The sequence below is a fragment of the Chiloscyllium punctatum genome, chromosome 2, assembly GCF_047496795.1.
Source record: "Chiloscyllium punctatum isolate Juve2018m chromosome 2, sChiPun1.3, whole genome shotgun sequence".
NCBI classification, from domain to species: domain Eukaryota; kingdom Metazoa; phylum Chordata; class Chondrichthyes; order Orectolobiformes; family Hemiscylliidae; genus Chiloscyllium; species Chiloscyllium punctatum.
In genome coordinates, this window is record NC_092740.1 from 9,669,024 (window position 1) to 9,695,560 (window position 26,537).

A 26,537-nucleotide genomic window follows, 5' to 3' on the forward strand; every position below is an offset into this window, starting at 1 on the left:
CAGATTCAGTTGTTAAAATTACTTTTTGTTTTTCAAAGGCTGCCTGGCATCATTCTGTAGACCATTCCATCTTTATTCATTTTTGTAACAAATTATTCAAGTGAAATAACTCCACAGAGGCTGGTATCCATCATGAAGTCCCCCTTTATTTACATGTGGACAATCCATGACACTGATCCAGCTCCCTCAGAGCCAACTCTCAGAGTGAACAGAACCTCTGACATTCCTGTTTTTTCAGTCAGCCAGGTCTCCTTGATTGACCCAGATTAACAGCCCCAGTCAGGGAACTGATATTCTATCAGGTGAACCTGGCTGACCTCATTACAATCACTCCATCCTTCCCCGCCTGAATCCGAGGACAGAAGCCAGTTCTTTTCTTCGTAGATCCTCCTGGAATGTTTGAGCACTGGGTCCGGTCCCTCCAACTCTGCCCCGATATGGGCAGTGTGGAACACCCAGCCGCTCACCTCTTGTGCCTGGATTGTCTTGGAAGAAATTCCTTCTCCTCTCCAGGCATCAAAGGCACTGAGACAGCGACATCCGCTGTGTCCATTTCAGATTCCAAAGGATCTTCAAAGCTAGATTCCCTACAGTGTGGAAACAGGCCCTTCGGCCCAACCAGTCCACACCGACCTTCTGAAGAGTAACCCACCCAGACCCACTTCCCTCTGACTAATGCACCTAACACGATGGACAATTTAGCATGGCCAATTCATCTGACTTGCACATCTTTGGGCTGTGGGAGGAAACAGGAGCACCAGGACGAAACCCACGCAGACAGGGGGAGAATGTGCAAACTCCACACAGACAGTCACCTGAGGCTGGAATCGAACCTGGGACTCTGGTGCTGTGAGGCAGTAGTGCTAACTACTGAGCCACCGTGCCGCCCCATGCTTGATGGACAGGCAGAATGCACGGGTTCCTGAACAATTAGAAACACTGCCAAGGAGCCGGGCATGGGTTGTTTCTGCACTGTTTGTGAGTTTGCAGCTTTCATATGGTCCATGTCCTTGTTCAGGACCATTGGACTGACCAGAACTTTATACATCACAGGACCTGACCTCGTGTTGACCATGTACCTTACCCATGCAGAGCCATTCCTGTGGTTCCTCAACCAAACGTCATCCCCTGAAGAAGGTCAGAAGTCAGATGACACCAGGGCGCAATTGCTTGCTCTCACTTTATCTTCCAATGCGTATGACCTGGTCTTGTTGACTCTGGAGCCCAAGTAGGTCCCTTGGGGTGCCTGGAATTCACATTTTTCCCTTCTAAGGTACATGGTCACCTGGGAGAAACATCGAAGGACTGTGTCCAAGTTCTTTAAGTGCTCCTTGTTAATCTTCCCTGGTATTTGTATGTCATCGTGATAAATGCCACCATGTGGCGAGAATCTGTAACATGTTCTCCATTGTCCATTGAGAAACTACCCAGGCTAATGTTACTCCAAATGGCAGTATCGTGTATTGGTACTAACCTTTATGGGTATTAATTGTAGAATATTTCTGGGAATCCTCATCTAACTGCAATTACAAATACACACGGGTCATGTTCAGCTTCATGAAGGACAGAGCCCCCTTCCAGCTTTGTGAATATATCTCACTGTGAGGGATTGGGTATTTATCCAGCTGTGAAAAGCTGTTTACCATTTGTTTAAAATACCCACAAATGGCAAACTGACCAAAGGGGTTCACAATTGGTATGACCGGGGCTGCCTATTCTGTAAACTGCACTGGTCTGATGCTTCCTTTGCCTTCCAGCCATTTGATTTCTGCCTCCAATTTGAGGCAAATGGCACTGGCTGGGCCTTGCAGCCTTCTGGAATTACTTCCTGGTCAACATGCACAGTGGCCTTGTCTCTCCTGATAGTCCCGAGAGCTTCCTGAAAAATGTCAGGTGTTTCATTCGGACTCAGGCAGCCATTTTCCAATTGGAGAATATTGAGCCAATCTCGGTGAATCTTTCTCAACCAATTTTAGCCCCATCAAACTTGCTGCATACTATAGTCAGTGGCAAATGAACCAACTGGTTCTCATAAGAGGCCCTTAATCTGTAAAGGTTACCCAGTGTAACTTGTTAGCCTAGCTGAGGTCTTGCACAAACCTATGAGTTGGAGTCCAGAGTGAATAATGTTAAACAGTGGTTCTGTCATCACTGAAACACCCACACCAGTATCGGGCTCCATAAGAAGCGTGGGACCATTTAACCAGATGTTTATTTTGATTGGTTCTGATTTGGATGTTGCCAATAAACGTAACTGTTCCAAACCAGATATAGGTGGATTTTCCCAAGGTGTGCACTCTCCTGGACTATGAGCTCTCTTACCCAGTTTCGGTCCAGTGGGACTCTTTTTCTGTTTCGAGTCGAATACCGGCAGCAACTATAGTGGCCTGTTAGCCCGGATCCTGAAGACAATTTTAATTGTTTGGCTGAGGCCTGGCTTTGTTCTGGGGTTTTACTGTGGGCTGATCTCGAGTCCCTCTGTTCAGGGTATGCCCTGAGTGAGGCTATGCAATTGCCTTCACTCAAGTAGTGTTCCCTAAGCTCAATCGGCCTGGTGCGGGGGATCATTTCCATCAGGACCCCTTGCAACATGCTTGCCCAACTTGCCACATTTTCCATGATAAAGCCAGTTGTTGTGCACTTTGAAGTCCAGATGGGCTTCAGCTAGGCGGTGCTTTTGCATGGTTACATCATTAATCCCAAACACCAAATGGTCTCTTAACACCTCCTTAAGGGTTAAACCAAAGTCACATGTCACTTTCAGTTGTCTTAGCACAGTAAATTGTTCTTGAATTGCCAAACCAGGAGCATTTCAGAATTAGAGGAGACTTGGGATCATAATTTCTCTTAACTAAATCCACAAACTCTTGAAAGGTTTTAGTATCTGATGCCTCAGGAAAAGTTATTCTCCTCAGAACAAAACAAGCTGTCAGGAGAACTATTGATTGCTTTTCAACCACCCCGATATAATTTGGCCAGAATCAATAACACATTTTTTCCACATCCTGGGCCTAGTCTTTGACAGTAGGATAAAATGAGTCAATCTTCAGAAATAACAGGATGATGTCAGAAATGTTTACCCCAAATCAAAGATGACTGTTAATAGTGATTTTATTTCAGGAGCATACTTATCTCTCAACACCACTGAAATAACTCCACAGAGACTGGAATCCCTCACCAAGTCACCCTTTGTGGAAAGTCCTTCACACTGATCCTCCCTCAGAGCCAGCTTTCAGAATGAACAGGATATTTGACACTCCTGTTTATATGTCTGTCAGCCAGGGCTCCTTGATTAGACCAGATTAACAGCCCCAATCAGGGAACTCATATTTTATGAGGTCCACCTGGCTGACCTCCGTCCAATCAATACATCAAGGGTGCGTCTATTGTCCTAAACTTAAATCGAAATGTTGATGAAATCCACATGTGCCCAAATGCCTCATTTTCTCTCATTTTGCGTGAAAGTCAATGAAAGCTTTTGTTTTTCTTGTTCTGTGTGACACCTGTCCTTGTCCCACACACATCCCACAACGTCATCTTGGCTTTCGCAAATTCACTTGTTCCCCGATTTAACACCAACCCAGCTGACTGGAGCTGTGGAATATTTGTAAAATGTTGTAATTTTCCACGTTGTACTATGTATTACAACATCATCCAAGTAAACAACAATTGATGCTTTTCCTACAATCAGGAGTATTAATTGAATATGCTCCCGAACTAACTCTTTTAATTACCTTGAAAGGAAAAACACTACATTTTGCTTTAAATGATTCACCTTCTAACAGAAACAGTACCACAACTTCATCTCCTGCTTTAAAAATTCTTCTTTTATGTTTATCTGGCCCACTTTAAGGGGAGACAATGGCAGCAATGGCCGAGTGGGATTATTGCTAGACTATTCATCCAGAAACTCAGCTCATATTCTGGGGATCTGGGTTTGAACCCTGGCATGGCAAATGGTGGACTTTGAGATCATTCAAACAAAATGGAACAAAGAATCTACTGATGGCCATGAAACATTGTTAATTGTCAGAAAAACCCATCTGATACACTGATGTCCTTCAGGGAAGGAAATCTGCAATCCTTACCTGGTCTGGCCTACATGGGACTCCAGATCCACACACTTAATTTAACTCTCAGTTGCTCTTTAAAATGACCAACAAAGCCATTCAGTTGTACCAAAGACTTCAAGAGAAAACATGGATGGGCAATAAATGCTATACAGCCAGTGATGGCCACGTCCCAGAGAAGGATGTGGAAGCTTTTGAGAAGTTGAAGAGGATATTTAACAGAATGCTGTCAGGACCGAAGGGCATCTCTTATGAAGAAAGTTTGAGGGAGTGAGGCCTTTTCTCATTGGAGTGAAGAAGGACGAGAGGTGACTTGATAGAGGTGTACTTTTTTTTATTTCAAAAATATACTTTATTCATAAAAAGATTTGATGGTCTGTACATTTGATCATGCCATACATATGTCCACATTTCCAAACACAGATTCGAATTTATCAATGTCATTTACAATCCTGTGCATTTTTCAATCTTGTACATATATTTGGCTGAGGCATCAGCAGAGCCCAAAAAAAACGTCTGTATGGGCCCCCTGTTCTTCTTTCGGCAGGCCGATCTTACACGGTGGTCTTTCCCCACCGCGCCTTGGCGGCAGCTGCCCCAAGCTTCAGCGCGTCCCTCAACACGTAGTCTTGGACCTTGGAATGTGCCAGTCTGCAACACTCGGTCGGGGTCAACTCCTTCAGCTGGAAGATCAACAGGTTTCGGACCGCCCAGAGAGCGTCCTTCACCGAGTTGATGATCCTCCAGGCGCAGTTAATGTTCGTCTCGGTGTGAGTCCCGGGGAACAGGCCGTAGAGCACGGAGTCCCGCGTCACGGCGCTGCTCGGGACGAACCTCGACAAGCACCACTGCATTCCTCTCCAGACTTCCTCTGCATAGGCACATTCCAGAAGGAGGTGTGTGACAGTCTCGTCCCCCCCGCAGCCACTTCGAGGGCAGCGTGCAGTGCGGCAGAGAGTCCGGGCGTGCATAAAGGATCTCACAGGCAGAGCCCTTCTCACCACCAGCCAAGCCACGTCTTGGTGCTTGTTGGAAAGTTCTGGCGATGAGGCATTCTGCCAAATGGCTTTGACAGTCTGCTCAGGGAACCGCTCGACAGGATCCGCCCTCTCCTTTTCCCGAAGGGTCTCAAGGACGCTACGTGCTGACCACTTCCTGATGGATTGTGGTCAAAGGTGTTTTTCCTCATAAATTTCTCCACGAAGGACAGGTGATACAGAACGGTCCAACTACTCGGAGCGTTCCGCGGCAGCGAGGCCAGGCCCATCCTTCGCAACACCGGGGACAGGTAGAACCTCAGTACATAGTGACACTTGGTGTTTGCGTACCGGGGATCCACGCACAGCTTGATGCAGCCACACACAAAGGTGGCCATCAGGGTGAGGGTGGCATTGGGCGTGTTTTTTCCCCCATTGCACCGGTCTTTGTACATTGAGTCTCTTCGGACCCGGTCCATCTTTGATCTCCAAATGAATTGGAAGATGGCCCGGGTGACTGCGGCGGCACAGGTCCTGGGGATAGGCCAGACCTGTGCCACATATAGCAATACTGAGAGGACCTCACACCTGATGACCAGGTTTTTTCCCGCGATGGAGAGCGACCGTTGCCCCCATCTGCCTAGTTTCTGTCTCATCTTTCTGATCCGCTCCTCCCAGGTCTTGGCGCACGCCCCAGCCCCCCCGAACCAAATACCCAGCACCTTCAGGTGGTCAGTCCTGACGGTGAAGGGGATAGAGGATTGGTCGGCCCAGTTCCCGAAGAGCATGGCCTCGCTCTTGCCTCGGTTTACCTTGGCCCCCGAGGCCCGTTCGAACTGGTCGCAGATGCACACGAGTCTGTGCACGGACAGCGGATCCGAGCAGAAAACAGCGACGTCATCCATGTACAGGGAGGCCTTAACCTGCAGGCCCCCGCTGCCAGGAATAGTCACCCCTCTCAGGCTCGCATCCTTCCTGATGGATTCGGCAAATGGCTCTATGCAACACACAAACAAGGCGGGTGAGAGGGGGCATCCCTGCCTGACTCCAGATCTTACAGGGAAGCTATCTGATTCCCACCCATTGATTGAGACTGCACTGACAATGTTGGTGTAGAGCAGTCTGATCCAATTTCCGATTCCCTCCCCAAAGCCCATTTTGGAGAGGACATCCCTCATATATGTATGCGATATCCTGTCAAAGGCTTTCTCCTGGTCCAGGCTGATGAGGCAGGTGTCCACCCCCCTGTCCTGCACGTAGGCGATCGTATCCCTGAGGAGTGCGAGACTCTCAGAGATCTTCCTGCCCGGTACAGCACAGGTTTGGTCCGGGTGGATCACCGATCCCAGAGCAGACCTGACCCGGTTGGCGATGACCTTTGACAGGATTTTGTAGTCTGCATTTAACAGTGAGATCGGTCTCCAATTTCTAATTTCCTCCCTCTCCCCCTTCCGCTTGTAGACGAGGGTGATGATGCCTTTCCTCATGGATTCACTCATGGTACCTGCCCGGAGCATACTGACATACACCTCCAGCAGGTCCTGGCCGATCAAGTCCCAAAGAGTGGAATAAACCTCGACCGGTAAGCCGTCGCTTCCGGGAGTTTTATTCTTTTCGAAGGACTCGAGGGCCTTGGTCAGTTCATCCAGAGATAGCGGCTGGTCCAGCCTCTCTCGTGTTCCGTCATCTAGGACCTCCGTGATAGAGGACAGGAACGACTGGGAGGCCGCGCTGTCGGTCGGCTTCGAGTCATACAGGCTGGCGTAGAAGGATTTGCTGATCCTCATGACGTCAGCCTGAGATGACGTTACCGAGCCATCTTCTTTCTTCAGGCTGCTGAGCACGGAGCTCTCTTTGTGCACCTTCTGGAAGAAGAAACGTGAGCACGTCTCGTCCTGCTCCACCGAGCGGACCCTGGACCGGAAGATTATCCTGGAGGCCTCCGAGGCAAAGAGCGAGGCTTGCTGGCCCTTCACCTCCTTGAGGTCCTCCGTGACATCCACCCCCATCGTCTGCAGCAGGAGCAGGTTCTGCATACTTTCCTGGAGCTGGGACAGTTTTCCCCGCCTCTCTCTCGCCTCCTGGACACCTTTGAGGATAAAGAACCTCTTGATGTTCCCTTTTACCGTTTCCCACCAGTCCGCTGGAGACTCAAAGAGGGGCTTCACGGTTCTCCAACCTGCGTAATCCCTCTTGAGCTCTTCGATGTTTCCCGGGGTCAACAGCTTAGTGTTCAGTTTCCACGTTCCCTTGCCCGCCCGCTGTTCGTCCTGTAGGTGACAGTCGGCCAGCAGGAGGCAGTGGTCAGAGAAGAACACCGGCTTGACGTCGGTGGATCTGACCGAGAGCGTTCGGGACACAAACAGGTAATCTATCCTTGAGCGGATAGACCCGTCTGCCCGTGACCAGGTGTATCTACGCTGCGCTCCGTCTGCAGGGGCGCTGAAGACGTCGTGCAGCTTGGCGTCTTTGACCGTTTCCATCAGGGCCCTGGACGTAGCGTCCGGTTTACTGTCCCCCCCGCCGGATCGTCCATCTGCATCAATGATGCAGTTGAAGTCTCCGGCCAGAATGACCGGCCTGGACGTAGCCAGCAGCAGTGGAAGCTGTTGCAGGACGGCCAACCGTTCACTCTTACCCACTGGGGCGTACACGTTGATTAGTCTCACGGGAGCGTTTCTGTATTTGACGTCCGCGACGAGGAGGCGCCCGCCCACCACCTCCTTAACCTCGGAGATGGTGAAGTTGCCTCCCCGCAACAGGATACCCAGGCCGGAGGCGCGGCTATCGTTGCCCCCCGACCACACTGACGGCCCGTGGGCCCACAAGCTCGACCATCTCCTGTAACTGCTGAGGTGCGGTATCCCACACTCCTGCAGAAACAGGATATCGGCTTTGACGTTGGCCAGGAAGGCCAGCGTTGAAACACATCGCGTAGCCGCTTTAATGCTACGCACATTTATGCTGGCAATTTTAAACCCCATTTTAACAGTTTACGGGGTTACCAGTGTCCATTTTCTTCTGGTCTTGCTCCAGTGGGGTAGCTGCGTGCATCCCCGTGGTGACAGCAAACTGCTGGACCTTCCCGGGGCTGAGGTAGTTGTCCGGCTCCACGCTGGAGTCATTTCCCCGCTCTGGTGTCATCGTGTCAGACCCAGGGTCCACATCGCCCCGTTCTCCATCTGACAGCAGGGCTGTCACTGGGACGCTGCTCCCAGTTCCCTGGAGCTGTGGGCCGGTGGGTACCCCTTGGTACAGGATGATGAGAGGCATAGATAGAGTGGATCGCCAGAGATTGTTTCTCAGGATGGAAATGGCTATCATGTGGAGGCATAACTTTAAGGTAATTGGAAGAAGGTTTAGTTGAGATGTCAGAGGTAGGTTTCTTACACAGAAAGTGGTGGGTGCTTGGAATACACCAGTGGTGGTAGTAGAGTCAGATACATTAGGGACATTTAAGCAAGTCTTGGATAGGCACATGGATGATAGTAAAATGAAAGGTATGCAGGTCAGTTTGATCTTAGAAGAGGATAAAAGGTTGACACATCATTGAGGGCTGAATGGCCTGTGCTGTGCTGTGCTGTGCTGTGCTGTGCTGTACTGTACTGTACTGAGCTGTGCTGTGCTGTGCTGTGCTGTACTGTACTGTTCCATGTACCTCTACATGCTCTTGTTAACCCTTTTGAGAAGAGAAAATCTCAGCCTTTGTCTCTATCATTTGGACTCCCATTACCATCGGTTTCGATCATGATTTTGTGGTCTGCTGTACTGTGCTGTGCTATACTGTGCTGTGCTGTGCTGTGCTGTGCTGTGCTATACTGTGCTGTGCTGTGCTGTGCTGTGCTGTGCTGTGCTGTGCTGTGCTGTGCTGTTCCATGTACCTCTACATGCTCTTGTTAACCCTTTTGAGAAGAGAAAATCTCAGCCTTTGTCTCTATCATTTGGACTCCCATTACCATCAGTTTCGATCATGATTTTGAGAGTTCAGTAATCTATGCCCAAAGCACTTTGGAATTGTGGTTAGTCCACAGTCAACTTTTGTTGTTTAATCCCCAAATTACTGATGTTATCGTGACAACGTTTTGTCATGAAGTCTGATCCTTGATTAAATTGTGCTTCAGGATTGGTGGACCCTAACAATTAAAAGCTGTGTGAGTTTTTGTCGCTGCCACTGCAATTCTGATTGTTTGAAAGAGAATAGTCTCTGAAAATCCAGTTGTCATATCCAGAATGATAAGAAAATATTCACTTCCAGCCTTTGATTTTGGTAATGGTCCTATAAAACCCACCAGTACATGACCGAATGGTTCCTTATAAACTGGTGTCGGAATCGGGGTGCTAGTTTAACCTCCAACTTGACATAATGACACATTTTACAAAATTGGGGTGTCACTATCTGATGTACATCCTTCAGATCCAGCCTCCACTTCCTCACTGGTACTCCATTCTGAAGATAATAACACACTGGAGCTCCTTCAGCCTCTGCCTCAGTATGAATTGGCTGCACTGTTTAATTCAGGATCTGTTTTCTGGTCTGTAACTCAGGATGTCAAACCCAGCACTCTGCCTGCAATATCTTCACCTCTCTGGAATGTTTCAGCTGTCCTTGCACTCGCTTGTGGGGTCTCATCGACCCGTTTGGATGGATTTTGTTTAACCATCCCTCTGGTTACTCCACACAAAGGAAAGATACCAAGAACCTGATCTATAATTATTTTGTCTTTTGAACCTCCTTTAGGTATTCTGTAATTCTGAGCAAAACTATTACCTTCCGTCCGGCCAAATCATTCTCCAGCAGTAAGTCTACTCCCTCAATCGGTAATATCTTTACAACTCCAATAGTACGTCTCCTGATAAAGCACTTTCCAATTTATTTTATATAATGAAACAGGAAAATATTCTCCACCAATCACATTTGTTAACCTTGGCTCCCATCAAACTCACTGAAGGAAAAGCAATCCTTTCTCCAGTAAAAGGGTTGATGTTGTTCCTGTATCTCTTAATATAGTTAAGGGTTTAGCTAGCTCACCTGAAGGAAAGGAGTCACTTTCCCTTTCGACAAAAGGAACCTCTCATCTACCTTACACATTACTGTAATCATGACAGAATTCACCTCTGGCCTTTTTGTTATAGTCAGAGCTACAGCGTGCTCCATGTTATTCTCTTTATTGTGCTCCCTTGTCGTCTTTGCTGACTCCTAGAAGTCCCATAGATTTTCCTCACACCTTCCAACATTCCGAATGCACATGACCCAACTTAGTCAAATAGAAACATTGAAGTTTCTGACCCGAACCTCCACCCTCAGCAATTTCCTTGTTAATTTTCGGGGATTCCATCCTCTCCGTCCTGGTGACCTACCTCCCTTTTCCTTCACCACTTTATATTTTTCTCACATTTCTGGGGGGACACAAAAAGAGATCAGAGGATCAGTTCGTATCCATCAGCCATTATAACGACTTGTCTTGCCCTGAGTACACTTTAGTATTTGACCTGAGTTCTGTTTACAGAAGATTAGGAAAACTTAAATACTTTTAAAATAACAGGGTGGCCCAGTGGTTAGTGCTACTGCCTCCCAGCGCCAGGGACCCGGGTTTGATTCCAGCCTCATGTAAGTGTCTGTGTGGATTTAGATTAGATTACTTACAGTGTGGAAACAGGCCCTTCGGCCCAACAAGTCCACACCGACCCTCCAAAGAGTAACTCACCTAGACCCATTTCTTTCTGACTAATACACCTAACACTATGGGCAATTTAGCATGGCCAATCCACCTGACCTACACATCTTTGTGACTGTGGGAGGAAACCCACGCAGACACAGGGAGAATGTGCAAACTCCACACAGATAGTCACCCAAGGCTGGAATCAAACCTGGGACCCTGGTGCTGTGAGGCAGCAGTGCTAACCACTGAGCCACCGTGCCACCCCTTTCCACATTTTCCCTGAGTCTGTGTGGGTTTCCTTTGGGTGCTCTGGTTTTCTCCCACAGTCCAAAGATGTGCAGGTTAGGTGAATTGGCCATTCTAAATTGCCCATAGTGTTCTGGGATGTGTAGGTTAGTCAGGGGAAATGTTAAGTAGTATGGGAATGGGTCTGTGTGGGATACCCTTTGGGAGGTTCAGTGTAGACATGTTGGGTCAAAAGGCCTGTTTCCACACTGTAGGGATTCTATGAATAATTTCTCTTTGTAACATTGTAAGTATTGACAGGCTTAAATGCTCTTATCCATGAATGAACATTATTTTAAATCTCCCAAACTCAGTATATGTTTGTCCAGGCTGTTTCCATAAGTTCCAAAACCTCCAGCTGGATGTTTCCAGGACCAACTCCAATTCACATTGAACAGCTCATCGTAAACCCTGCACTGTTCCTGTGACAGGGATGTAGAAATCTCTTCTACTTTACCAGTTAATTTATTTTGCTCGGGCAAGGTCAGTTCTGCTTTTGCCCACCTTATATCTGTTGTTATCTTCTCAAACAACATGAAAATTGCTTCCATTTCCGTCTTTTCAAATTTTGACAAAACCTACTGTAGTGATTGAAATGTGGGCCTGGTGGATCTCATTGATTAGATTAGATTCCCTACAGTGCGGAAACAGGCCCTTCGGCCCAACGACTCCACACCGACCCTCTGAAGAGCAACCCACCCAGACCCATTCCCCGACATTTACCTCTGACTAATGCACCTAACACTACGGGCAATTTAGCATGGCCAATTCACCTAACCTGCACATCTTTGGACTGTGGGAGGAAACCGGAGCACTGGAAGGAAACCCACACAGACACGGGGAGAATGTGCAAAATCCACACAGATATGTTGCCTCAGGTGGGAATTGAACCTGGTTCCCTGGCACTATGAAGCAGCAGTGCTAACCAAGCTAACCTTTCAGAAGGTCCTTGATTGGGTTGTTACCTGGGCCAGGGGACACTGGGGGACAGATATAAACAGGAGATTCAGAGAGTCTCCTCATTCTCGGAACTGGCTCTGAGCTGGCTGGTAAGATACCCATGAAAATAAAATGTGACTTGGTGATAGGATCCTGGCCTCTGTGCAATCATTTCACCGGCACAATCTGAAAAATCTCTGACTGAACTGTGAATTATGGCTCAAACCTTCCTCTTTAAGTCTCTTCCAAACATTTGGTTTAACTTGCCTAGCATGGAGTAACATAGAATCCCTAATGTGTGGAATCAGGCCATTTAGCCCATCAAATCCATGTTGACATTCAAACAAGGATTCCATCCCGTCCCTGTAACCCTGCATTTCCTATGGCTAATCCACCTAACCTAAAATCCCTGGGCACTATGGGTAATTTAACATGACCAATCCACCTAACCCGACTGTGGGAGGAGACTAGGTGACCCGGAGCAAACCCACACAGACGGTCCCAAGGGTGTAATCAAACCTGGGTTCCTGATGCTGTGAGGCAGCAGTGCTAACCACTGACCCACTGCTCCTAAAGGGCATCATTTTCAATTTCTGTTCCTTTTCTTTCTCTTGCCACTCTTGTTCCAATTTTTTAAGCTTTAATGCTCTTTGAATTTTTTTTATTTCTCCTCCCTTTCGATTTCTTTCTCTGCTCTTTGGAATTCTAATCTCAAATTTTCTCAATTCCATTTGCCTTCAGAGACCTTCAGAAATGACCCAAATGACACTGATTTGTAACTTAAACAAAATACTTAGCAATTTATGAACAATACAGTGACTGTCGCAGAGTGAAATTTCAACAAAATTAAAGAGCAAAATAGTCGACTTGATGTCTATTTTCAATTTTTTTCATTTCAGCCCCATTCACACAAAATACTGACAGATGAACAAACACAGTTAAGGGATAAATACAATACAATAACAAAACTGACCAGATCATGCAGGTGGTTCTCATGATACTTTAGTTCCACAGGCAGAGATATTGTTTCTTGGTTTGACTTTCTGGAGATATCAATCAGGGCCAAAGTTTCAGCTCACTCTGATGAATCCAGTAATACTTGGAACTGAGTTTCTATTCTCTGAGCTTCCAATCGGTGCCAATGGGAGGTTCGTCAGGGAGCTTTTAAAACTTCATGCTTTTGCATCAAAACTCCTGCTCCCTGAAAACACAGACCAAAATCCAGTTCAAAACTGTGGTCTTTCACTCTCACCCTGACCATCTCCCCACGAGGTCCCAGTTACCATTCAACATCTACCATCAGCTTGAGCAGAAGGTCTCCCCCAGAGCGGATTGACTGAGGTAATGACAAAAAATTAATGATCAAGATCTACTATCTGTTTAAACATGCTGCTCTCCCAGCTCACACCTGTTCTATGGAATGGTTTTGATCAAGAAGCAATCTGCAAATAACTTCCAGGCCTGGCCTCACAAAGAAACCAAAACTTGTTTGTCACCTTCAGCTCACATCTTTTTAATTCCCAGCTCCAAAGTAAAACTGATGAAATAAAAATAATGAAGTATTAGTGAGGGTTATAACATCATGAACTGCAGCAGCTCGCTAGTACCTTTGTGACGACAATGTGGGACAGGTAACACCCGCTCACAAAACCTACACCCCATGAACGAATAAAAGTTCAGCATGTTAAGAATTATATGAAGTAATCTGAACAGTTAATTAAGGCGCATGCAAATTGAACTTAAAGAATTCTGTTGGTCTTTGGTGGTGATCATGTTCTGCACAAGTTCCTCCCTACCCTTTATTTTCTCACTTTGTCAGTATTTCGATCTGTTGCTTCCTCCCTCAAGTGTCAATCAAGCTTCCCCTTCAGTACAACAATGGTCACTGTGTCAACCATTTGGTGTATGAGCAGATTCCACATTCTAACCATTCCCTGTGTTTTCCTGAATCACTTGGTGGTTTGGTGGTGATTAGAATATTTACAGTTCCTGGTTTCAGGTCATCATGAGCCTGTTAATCCAGACTGACAAAAAGGAACACCCAACATAGTGGGACTTGAACTTCATTCCCCAGAACCTTACCTGGGTCTCCAGATTAATAACCTGGTGATAATAGAATGGGACCATTTCACCTCCTCATTTTGAGTGAATCATACAGAATCTTCACTTTTCAGTACAATTGTTGCCCAGTGGCCTTGTTCCTGTTTTCCTTCACTGCTTCAATAGGTGGTTTTGAAGTACCCATCTTCCCTCTTGGCATCTCCTTGTGAACTACTCAGACCTATTGTAGAGCGATAGAGTCATACGGATGTACAGCACAGAAACAGACCCTGTGGTCTAACCCGTCCATGCCGACCAGATATCCCAACCCAATCTAGTCCCACGTCCAGCACCTGGCCCATATCCCTCTGAATCCTTCCTATTCATATACCCATCCTGATGCCTCTTAACTGCTGTAATTGTACCAGCTTCGACCACTTCCACTGGTAGCTCATTCCTTACACACATCATCTTGTGTGTGAAAAAGTTGTCTCTTAGGTCCCTTTTATATCATTTCCTTCCCACACTAAATCTATGCCCTCTAGTTCTGGATTCCCACATCCTAAGGAAAAAACCCTATCTATTTATCCTATCCATGCCCTTTATGATTTTATAAACCTCTGGAAGGTCACCCCTCAGCCTCCGATGCTCCAGAGAAAACAGCTCCAGCCTATTCAGCTTCTCCCTTTTGCTCAAATTCTCCAATCCTGGCAACATCCTTGTAAATCTTTTCTGAACCCATTCAAGTTTCACAACATCCTTCTGAATTGCACACAAGATTCTAAAGGTAGCCTAACCAATGTCCTGTATAGCCATAACATGACCTCCATTGATTATATGATTAATTTGGTACAAATCCAGTGGACAGTGTGGACACAAAGATTATCGGCAAAGGCACAGCAATCTGTTCCCTCGCTTCCCATAGTAACCTTGTGGATTTATCTATCCTCACATTTTTAAAAAATTCCAGCACATCATCCTTCTTAACATCAATCTGTTCAAGTATATCAGCCTGCTCCACGCTGTCCTCACAAACGACAAGGTCCCATTTCTATTGAATACTGAAGCAAAACATTCATTAATGATCTCTCTTACCTCCTCCAACTCCAAGGACAAGTTCCCTCCATTATCCCTGAGCAGCCCTATCCTCACTCGGGTCATCCTCTTGTTCCTCACATAAGTGTAGAATGCCCCTTGGTGTTTTCCTTAATCCTACCCACCAAGGTTTTATCATGCTCCCTTCCATCTCTTCTCACTCCATTTCTCAGTTCCTTCCTGGCTACCTTGTAACCCTTCAGAGCCCTGTCTGATCCTTGCTTCCTCTACCTGAAGTAAGCTTCCTTCTTCCTCTTGACTAGATGTTCTACATCCCTTGTCATCCAAGGTTCATTCACCCTACCATCCCTTCCTTGCCTCAGTGGGACAAACCTGTCCAGCACTATCAGCAAGTGCTCCCTGAACAACCTCCACATTTCGGTCCTGCATTTCCCTGAGTATATCTGTTCCCAAATTGTGTTCCACAGTTCCTGCCTAATAGCATTGGAATTCCCCCTCCCCCAATTAAATACTTTCCCTACCATCTGCTCCCTGATTACAGTTAAGGTCAGGCAGTTGTGATCACTATCACCGAAATGCTATCCCACCGAGAGATCTAACACCTGACCTGGTTCATTGCCAAGAACAAATGGAATATGGCCTCCCTTCTAGTTGGCCTCTCTACATATTGAGTCCGAATCCTTCCTGGACACACCTGACAAATCCTGCTCCATTCAAACTATTTGCAGTAAGGAGATTCCAATTAATAGTAGGGAAATTAAAGTCATCCATGACAACAACCCTGTTACTTCTGCACCTTGACAAAATCTGCCTCCCAATCTGCTCCTCCATGTCTCTGTTGCTATTGGAGGGTCTATACAAAACTCCCAATGAAGTAACTGCTCCTTTCCTGTTTCTGAATTCCACCCACACTGACTCTGTAGGCAAACCCTCTTGGATGACCTCCATTTCTGCAGCTGTGATACTATCCCTGATTAACAATGCCACTCCCCCACCCCCTCTTTTACCTCCCTCCCTATTCCTTTTAAAACATTCAAACCCCAGAACATCCAACAACCATTCCTGCCCCTGTGGTATCCAAGTCTCCATAATGGACACAACATCGTAGCTCCAAGGACTGATCCGTGCTCTCAGTTCATCATTTACAAAAGATGAGAAAACAAAAAGGGAACAAATGTTGTTGGAATCTGGCTTGGAAAGACAAAGCAGGTTAATTCATTGTCATCGTCATTACTCACTGATGAGTGTGACCATCCACTGAGGAATTTCCGTGCCACTGGTCATGGGGTCTGTGGGTCCTTGTGTGGCTGATGAGCCTGATCCTGGAGCCACATCTCCAACCACATATTTGACGGGTGTTTCCCCACAGGTGAGATTGGTCCTTAGCCTGGAGATCATTAAAAGTCCATTCTGTGGTTCCTTTTCCATGCTTCGTCTGCTGATGGGTGTTCACAAACAATTGTGTCCCTTCACACAGGAGTTTCCTTCAACTCACTTTCATTTGAATGAGGTTCTCCCATGAAATTACATCAATGTTGGATTATTGAGGGAAGCCTTTTGGTCATTTTTGAAATGATTCCTTTATCCTGTGATCCTTGATAAGTCCCATCAACACTGAGGCAGACTTTCCACATCAGCTGGAGGGACAGGTGTCAGCATCCTTGAAGCAGCGAACAGCAGGTGAATTCCAGCTGGAAAGACACTGTGGATGAACTGAAATGTTGCTCTGCCTCGGAACTGGCAGCTGGCTGTGTGTTGAATTGGTTCATCATTGGAGGACCGTTTGCTGGCCTGCCACACACAGGGAATGTTGAAAGTAAAGGTTAGAACCAGAGTGAACTGGCTCTGACTGGGTTTTGGACAGGGGGACTGGGTGTGGTGTGGAGGGGTGGGGGGTGTTGTGGTGATGGGGCACAGGTTGGGGAGTGGGGTGTTTTGGTGGTGGGGGATGGGGTGGGGAAGTGGTTGTGGTGGTGGGGGATGGGGTGGGGGATGGGTTGGGGGTGTGGGACAGGGTGGGTGGAGTGTGGCACTAGTTGGGGTGGGTTGGGGGATAGTTTTAGAGTCGGGGTATCAGGTGGGGGGATGAGGTGGGTGGGGTGGGGATGGGTTGGGGCCTGGGTTGGAGGGGCCGTTTGGGGGGACAGGTTGCAAGTTGGGTTGGAGGTGTATGGGGTGGGGGAATGGGGTGGCTGGGGTGGAATCTGGTTCAGTGGACACATTGGGGTGGATGCATTTGGGGTGGGGGTATGGTGTGAGTCAGGGATGGTTTGGGAGTTGTATTGGGGGAGGCGGCAGGATGGGGTGGGGGTTAGCAATTTGTTTTCTAAGCCTCCCACTGGGGCTAATTTGTTGTTTTGCTCTCTCTCTCTCTCTCTTTCTCTCTCTCTCTGTCTCTCTCTGTCTTTGCCTCTCTCTATCTCTGTGTCTTTCTCTCTCTCTGTTTTTCTCTCGCTTTCTCTGTCTTTCTCTCTCTCTGTCTCTCTGTTTCTCTCTCTCTCTGTCTCTCTCTCTGTCTCTCTCTCCCTGTTTCTCTCTGTCTCTCTCTGTTTTTCTCTCTCTCTCTCTGTCTCTCTCTCTCTCTGTCTCTCTCTCCCTGTCTCTCTCTCTCTCACTGTTTTTCTCTCGCTTTCTCTGTCTTTCTCTCTCTCTGTCTCTCTCTGTTTCTCTCACTCTCTGTCTCTCTCTCTGTCTCTCTCTCCCTGTTTCTCTCTGTCTCTCTCTGTTTTTCTCTCTCTCTCTCTGTCTCTCTCTCTCTCTGTCTCTCTCTCCCTGTCTCTCTCTGTCTCTCTCTGTTTCTCTCTCTCTCTCTGTCTCTCTCTCCCTGTCTCTCTCTGTCTCTCTCTGTTTCTCTCTCTCTCATGATTCTCCAGTTACTGTCTTGTTCTGAGAAAAGAATCCCAGTCTGTGAGATATGAATAAAAATGTCTCGAGGTCTGCAGAAGCTGCTGACATTGACCAGAGACTTTGGAATTCAAGCCAGATGGTCAGTCCTATGCGCCTGTCATACAACCCATTATCCAAAGGTTTCATGAAAGCCTGGCATCCAGCTGAACATTACAATTCTTGCATTTTGTTTCTTAATTTATCTCTCAGCTGTGTGTGTGTGTGTGTGTGTGTGTGTGTGTCTGTGTGTGTGTGTGTGTGTGTGTGTGAATGCGGCGCAGGCATTTGTGAGAGATGTCTGATTGGATGTTTATGATCAGAGAAGATTTGACTTAGATCGTGTTATGACATGGTGGTGAACCACTCTGTTAATGAAAGCAAACACCCAGAAAAGCTCACCTCGCCTCTTAATCTGTTCAAATATATATGACAGAGAACTCCCAAGTTCAAATTTTAAAGAAAATAACATCAATTTATTGTTTAACTCTAAAGTGAACATTAAAAAACAACTATTCACAACTCTAAGACCCCCGTCTCTTAACTGCTTATTCCCTGCCTCCAACTCCATAACAATATAATGTTCACATTAAGACATTTATTAAAATTACATCAATTTAATTTCAAAACCACACAGCCGCTGTCGACTTCTGTGCCTTTACCCTTCCAGCTGCTGAATTCCCTGGGTCATCTTCTTTCTTTCATTGGGAGTATGTTTCACATGGAAAGGGACCTTTGATTGAGAGTGTTTCCGAGTTTCTTAGATCCGTCTCGATAGTAGTTGCTCTCCCTCCAATTTTCAAAATGCCTGCATTTTTATACCCTAATATTGGATTGTCTCACTGGCTCAATGTTGGCAAAACAATAAATTCAAACATGACTGGGTTTTAGTACGTTGGGCCATAATTTAAACTAATGGGTTAACTTGGAATTTTGTTGTCAAAATAGCAACCAAAACTTAGGTATCCATTTCACAGCCAAATGTTACATATTTTCAATTTTCCAGTACACTCTGGGATTGCCATCTAGTTATATACACAGGTGCTTGTAAGCTCTCTGTTGAGAACAGCATTCTCTCTCTCTTAAAGGTACAATACACACCTTCAACTTCATAACAATAGTATATATCAGTTAAAATGTCTTACAGTTTATTTGTGCTTTGCTAAGTTCTGTTCTTCATAATGAATTGTTCATTTTTGTGAAAATTATACACTTGGTGACCAAGATCTGTTTTTGTCATGTCTCATTAGGAATGATTCGGTAATTTTGAGGATCGTTGAATGTTTTCTTTTCATTGTGTCTCTGCAAGTACTAAAGTTCTGTCCTGTATACCTAAGCCCAGGTCATACACATCGTTCAAAAAGAGAATTGTTTCAACAAGACAGCACACTTCCCCCCAATCTGAAAGACAAACACTCACCACAGAGAATCAAAGAAATGACAAAGAACTGTGGATTCTGGAAATCAGAAACAAAAACAGAAATTGCTGGTGAAACTCAACGGGTCTGGCAGCATCAGTGGAGTGAAAGCAGACTTAATGTTTGGAGTCCAGTGACCGTTCTTCAGAAGACATAACTGGATTAGACACACAGCATTAACTCTGCATTCACTCTACAGATGCCTATGGGGATTTCTTCACCCAGGAAGTGGTGAGCCTATGGCATTTTATTTCTTATAAATAACCCAGGAAACCTGAGTGGAAAGGAAATTGTCCAGCCAGAGTTAGCATTTTGAATTGAATATGTCTCTTCTTTCGAACACAGTGAGTTGATGCATTTTGAGAGAAGCAATGCAGAGAGGGAATGTATATTTGAATGACACAGATGTCGAGAGTATGGAAGGACAGAGGGAGCAGGAGGTTAATGTGCAACTATCTTTAAAGGTGACAGGACATAATCAGAAAGCACCATATATGGGATCTTGGGCTTTATTATTATGGTTCCTGAGAACAATCTCATGGAGAAGATGCGAACCTTTGATTCAGCTCTGGTTATGAGACAGTCAAGTGTTGCATCCAATTCTAGTCCCCAGAGTTCGGGTCAGGAAGGATGGGAGAGCTCTTGAGGGGTGGAGCACACTTGTACCAGAATGGCTCATAGACACAGAAAATATAGTCAGAGGACTGTGTTGGAGAAATGGCTATTTTCCTTGAAGAATACAGGTTGAGAATCATTTCGATAGAGCTGGACAAGATTATAACAGATCGAGATAAGGCAGACAAAAAAAAGGAACTCTGTCCAATCGGTGATGGCACAAGAATTCGGATCAGGTTTAAAAGTTTGAGAAAATGTAGATGGGTAAGTGGTTCTGTTGATGCATTAACTGGAAATGTGCAGAACATGCTGCCTATTCGGTTGGTGCAAGTGAAGATGATCAATTATTGATGAAAAAAATGAGACCAGAAACTGAGGGAAATAAATTTGCAGGGTTTTGGGGATAGAGCAGTGAATGGGACACACGGGATTATGTGGCAGATAATCAGCTTGGGCTTGATGGGCTGAATGGTCTTTTTCTGTGCCACAATGAAGCTCTTTTTCTCTCTTTAACCCGTTCTGATCTTTTAACGCATGGAGACAAACTACCATTTCAATAAATCTGCTCTGTACTCCGACTCAGCCCAGTACAGGTCACTCTTCTGCAGGTGGGGTACACAGAATGACCACATACTCCAGGATGGTCTAATCAGGATTGTTAATATGTTGGAACACATACAGTCACACCAACATCTGACATCTTTTCTCTCAGACAGAAAGAAAAACATTTGCTTCCACAGAGAAAGGACAATGATATTCGTATCCCGGTAAAAGGAGGGACAGTCACATGTCTGTTTGGAGTTTCCTGTTTGTGAATGGTTCCCATTTCATATCCTCCCAACCCCTCCGTCACAGCAGCACTGTACCTGCGAGACCCTGATGGGATGAATGGCCCACTTCAGTTCCTGTGTCTTATGGTCTTCTATGTTAACCATATTTGGGAGTGAGTCTGTTTGATCAGAATTTGTTTCTGATGCTGTGCCTGTGTGCCATCCCTCACATCCTCCAGCCCGCTGGTCCAAAGGCCCTCACATGTTGCTCCATGTCTCAATCTTGAACCCATATCCATCTTCAGTTTTCTTTGCCATCTCTTGTCATGCCTTATCAGAGACCATGTTGACCAATGTGGGCGGCACGGTGGCACAGTGGTTAGCACTGCTGCCTCGCAGCGCCGGAGACCCGGGTTCAATTCCCGCCTCAGGCGACTGACTGTGTGGAGTTTGCACATTCTCCCTGTGTCTGCGTGGGTTTCCTCCGGGTGCTCCGGTTTCCTCCCACAGTCCAAAGATGTGCAGGTCAGGTGAATTGGCCATGCTAAATTGCCCGTAGTGTTAGGTAAGGGGTAGATGTAGATGTAGATGTAGGGGTATGGTTGGGTTACGCTTCGGCGGGGCGGTGTGGACTTGTTGGGCCGAAGGGCCTGTTTCCACGCTGTAAGTAATCTAATCTAATCTAATCTAATTCTCACCCAACTGCAGACTTTATCTATGTGTTAAAGTTTTAGTGAATAATTAAATAAAGCAAGAGAGTAGGCTCAACATCAGTTAAAAATAGCACGGCCTATGATGGAACAGGAAGGAGACAAGAAAACCAAAAAATTGCAATTTTACGAAAAGAGGTAAAGTGTCAGTGTTTTTCCAGTGAAAGGTGAACCTTTAAAAGCAAGGTTTAGTGGATCTTAACAAATCAAAAGGAGATTGAGTGAGGTGAATTATTTGATAGGGGTTCCAGATAGAAAAGAAATTTCACAGAATGTATCAGGTGATTATGCGCACAAGGTATTTCAATATGCAATGAAAGCAAAAGGAGAAGGTGTTACTGGTGACAACACAGAGTGAAGAAGCAAGTTCAGAGGATTCTGAATTGGACATCTCTCAAATTAATTTGGACAATGAGGAAGATCTCAAAAATTGAGATAAACGATTGAGTCAACTTCCAGAGGAAAATTGAAATGACCTGAAAGAGTTATTACTATCGCGTGGAGAGATATTCGAGAGTAAACTGGAAAGTATTCATCTAATTATAAATGATGTAGATATAGGAAATGCTGTTCCAATTAAGCAAAATCCTTTCAGACTTAACACTCTAAAGGTGGCACAGGTTCAAAAAGAGATTGAACGCATGTTAAAAGACAACATCATTGAAGCGAGTTGCAGTGACTGGAGCTTACCCAAAGTAATGATGACAAAATCAGATGGTGCCCAACGAGTATGTGTGTGTACTACTGCAAAGTAAATGTAGTCACAAAGTCTGATTGATCCTGTACTCTATGTTTGGAAGACTGTATTGAGAAGGTGGGCCATCAATTTAATTCTCAGTTGAACTTACTCAGAGGATACTAGCAGGTAACTTTATCTGGAAGAATTAAGACAGTTTTGGTTTTCATGATCCCAAAGACACTATGCCTTACTCCAAGTTCCTTCACCTCCACCCCATCTGCTCTCAGGAGGACAAATTCCACCATAGAATATCCCAGATGGCCTCCTACTTCAAGGACCCCAATTTCCCCTTCCACATGGTCAATGATGCCATCCAGCACATCTCCTCCACCCTCCACACCTCTGCCCTTGAACTCCACCCCTCCAATTGCAACAAGGACAAAACCCCCCTGATCCTCACCTTCCACCTCACCTACCTCCAAATACAATGCTTCATATTCCCCATTTCCACAACCTACAAACAGACTCCACCACCAGAGATAGATTTCCCTCCCCATTACTGAATGTGTTCTGTAGAAGACAATCTATCCACGACTCCCTTGTTCAGTTAATTCCCCCCCACTTTCACCAACCAACTTTCCAGTCCAGCACATTCCCCCGCCACCACAGGAAGTGTAGTACCTGTGCCCACAACTCCTCCGTCATTTCCATCCAAGGTTCCGATGGATCCTTCCATATCCGGCAGAGATTTTTCTGCACATCCACATACATTATCTACTATGTCCAATGCTCTTTATGTAGTCTCCTCTACATTGGAGAGATAGGATGACAACTTGTGGAACATTTCTGGGATACACTCATTAAACAACCCCACCGACCTGTGGTCAAACACTTCAACTCCCCCTCCTTCTCCACCAATGATATGCAAGTCCTCAGCCTCCTCCACTGCCAGATTCTAGCCATCTTACCCTTGGAGGAACAATGCCTCATTTTCTTCCTTAGGACCCTCCAACACACAGGATCAAAGTTGATTTCACCAGTTTCCTCATCTACCCTCCCCTCACTTTATCCGAGATCCAACCTTCCAACTTGGCATGGTCCTCTTCAAATGTCGTACCTGTCCATTGCCCTTCCCACATATCCGCTCCACACTCCTCTCCAACTATCACCATCACCCATCCCAACCTTTATCTACCCAACGCTTTCCCAGCTCCTTTCACCCACACCCCCAACTCATTTATCTCTCAGCCCCCTTGGGCCTCCCCCACATTCCTGATGAAGAGCTTCTGCTCGAAACTCCGACTCTCCTGCTCCTTCGATGCTGTCTGATGGCTGTGCTTTTCCAGTCCCACACTTTTTGACACTGATTTCCAGCATCTGCAGTCCTGACTTTCCCCGACCAATTGGACAAAACCAATTTAAAGGCATGACAATTGTGATGAAAAATGCTCCTGTCACATTTCAAAGACTAACCAGTGAGTCATTTCTGGATTACCCCATTTTGCGGTATACATTGATGACCTCGTGATATTTAATTACATATGGAAGGAACATTTACAGTTTTTATTGGAATTATTTGATTGACCTTTGGAGACAGACCCTGTAATTAACCTGCCTAAGAGTGAATTCAGAAAAGCTCAAGTCAAGTTCCTGGGCCATGTCATCGGACATGGACAGTTGGCCCCATGGAATAAGAAAACAGAGGTTATTGGGGCCTTTCCAATACCATCATTGAAGTCAGCAGTTCCTGGAACTGAACGTGTTTTATCAGAAGTTTGTCCTTAAATTTAGCAGTCTGGTCATTCCACTGAATGACTTATTGAAAAAGTGCAGAGTATTTCAGTGAACAGCAGGCTGTCAGAAGGCATTTAACAGCCTGAAAGCTGTGTTCATCACAGCTCCAGTGGGAGCCACACCCAATTATGCAAAGCCATTCAAGGTGTCTATCAATGCAAATGATGTGGGTTCAAGGTTTGTGTGAAGGTTTGTAGCTGGGGTGCTGGTTACAGTTATTGTGGGTGTGTTCGCTGAGCTGGGAAATTGGTTTGCAGATGTTTCATCTACTTTCTCAGTGACATCCTCAGTGCTGTGGAGCCTCCTGTGAAGTGCTGCTGTACTGTGTCGATTGGAATGTATTTGGGTTCATTCCTGCTGCTTCTGCCTGCTGGTTCCAGTTGCTCGTTGCAGTGGTGTTGGTGCTGTACTCTTACAAGAAGATGATGAGAAGATAGAAAGATCCATCAGGTACTTTTCCAGAAAGTTGAATATTCATCAACAGAAATATTCCATGATTGAAAAGGAGACCTTGAGCTTGGTATTGGCATTACAACATTTCAACATTTATATTTCCAGTAATGTGTCTGAGACCATTGTATATACTGATCACAACTCATTAAAGCGTTTGGAGAAATTTAAGGACAGAAATTCCTGATACTTGAGATGGAGCTTATTATTGCAGCCATTTAGTTTGAAAATGATACACATGGCAGGATGAGAAAACATAATTGCTGACGCGTTGTTGTGACTCGGATGATGAAAGACGGAGTTGTTCAGCGGCCGGAGTAAATGAACTGAAATAGAATGTAGTCGTGAATGTTTGCAGTCTGAGAGTTAATGTAATGTCTATGTATTGTAGCGTCCTAATAGAGAAAGACTAAAGGTTTTAAAATGAAGCAGTTTCTGTAGATTGATGGTTGATATTTATAAAGGGCGGAGAGTGTGACAACTCTGTCACTTTAAAAAGGGGATTTTGCCCTGGGTTTTTATGAAGAGAGGTTGTAAAGGCAGAGATGCTGAAGTCCCTGTTGATACCAGCCTCAGTCAATAATGTCGAGGCCCTGAATTATTTTTAAAGTATTTGTAACAATGGAAGGGGAGGGGCCAGTTCTGCCAGAGCAGGGTTTCTAGTTTTTTTTAGCTGTAGCAGTAAAAGCTGTTTGTGTCCCTGAAGTGTTGTAAGCTTCAGTAAATGATTTTAACCGTGACTTTCTCTGAAATCTCTCTTGATGTTGAATGACATGTAAACATCTGTGTCTGAATTTACCATTTTGGCAAGGGCTATGTTTATCGGATGTTAAGATATTGGAAGAGTTAATTAGCAATAGGTACCGTATCTATTGTTCAATTAAGTTTTCCACTCATTAAGTTATTCTGAATTCCTCTTTGTTTTGTTCATATTTTAACTGTAGTGATTAAATAAATTGTGTTTTGCTTTACATTGAGTCACATCACATCTGGAACACCCACTTCTCATCTACCTTTAAAATAAGAAACAGTTCGGATCTAGGGTACCTTCTAGAAATATTTTGAGGGGGGTCGGGTCTGGACCATAACATTCTACAGAGGTTTATAAAATCTTGAGGGACATGCCGAGGGTGAATAACCAATGTCTTCTCCCTAGAAAAGGGGAGTCCAAAACTCGAGAGCAGAGGTAAAGATGAGAGGGGAAAGAATTCAAAAGGGACCTGAGGGGGCAACGTTTTCACACAGAGTATGGTGAGTGTATGAAACAACTTACCAGAGGAAAGGGCATTTAAAAGACATTTTGGACAGGGACATGGTTCGGAAAGGGTGAGAGAGATATGGGTCAAACACAGGAAAATGGGGCTGGTTCAGTTTAGGAAACCTTGCTGGGATGGACATGTTAGGGCCAAAGGGCCTGTTTCTGTGCTGTATGACTCTGTGACACTAAGTGCCAATTAATTTTGTCCCAGATCATTGCCTTTTAATGTTCCTCTTTTCTATAATTTTCCTCAAAGTGAATGGGAAGGACATTGGGGTAAATGCTCCCCTCACAGTAATTACCCTCACACTGAAGGGAAGGATGTTGGGGTAAATATTCTCCTCACAGTAATTACCCTCACACTGAAGGGAAGGATGTTGGGGTAAATATTCTCCTCACAGTAATTACCCTCACACTGAAGGGAAGAATGTTGGGGTAAATGTTTCCCTCACAGTAATTACCCTCACACTGAAGGGAAGGATGTTGGGGTAAATGTTTTCCTTTCCTGCAATTCTCCTCACACTGAACAGGCTGGAAAGGGAAGGCACAGAAGCAGAAAACGGGAAGTGACGATAATTGTTCTTCAGCATATTTTATATCTTGTTCCATTTTGTGATGAATCTGAATATTAAAAGTAATCCTCCTCAATAACAGACAATTCTCCTTCAGTTCAAGCAGCAAGACTCTCTGAGTTGCTTATTCAGACGTGAGTGAATCAGTCTTTCCTTTCAACACCAGTTCTAATTTTCCCTCCCTTTCTCCCTGACACTCTATCTGCTCCCAGGGTCCAGAATCCCACTCTCCATGTACTGGAGAGAACCAGTTGGGGCTGTGTGATATAGTTCCTTGTTGCTGGCATCTCTAATGCTGTTCAGTCAGATCATTGGGGTTTGATCCCTGACTTCCAAGCCCCAACTCCCCATCCCAGTGCTC

General features: G+C 45.5%; 1 protein-coding gene across 1 annotated transcript in view; it reads left to right on the top strand.

The window, feature by feature from the left end:
* Positions 1-1,073: 1,073 nt before the first annotated feature.
* The window catches only part of LOC140493718 (uncharacterized), a 126,428-nt gene continuing 100,964 nt past the window's right edge, over positions 1,074-26,537 (top strand). The window contains exon 1 of the mRNA XM_072592490.1: positions 1,074-1,228. Coding sequence (XP_072448591.1) covers positions 1,074-1,228 — 155 coding nt within the window. The remainder of the gene's footprint in view (positions 1,229-26,537) is intronic.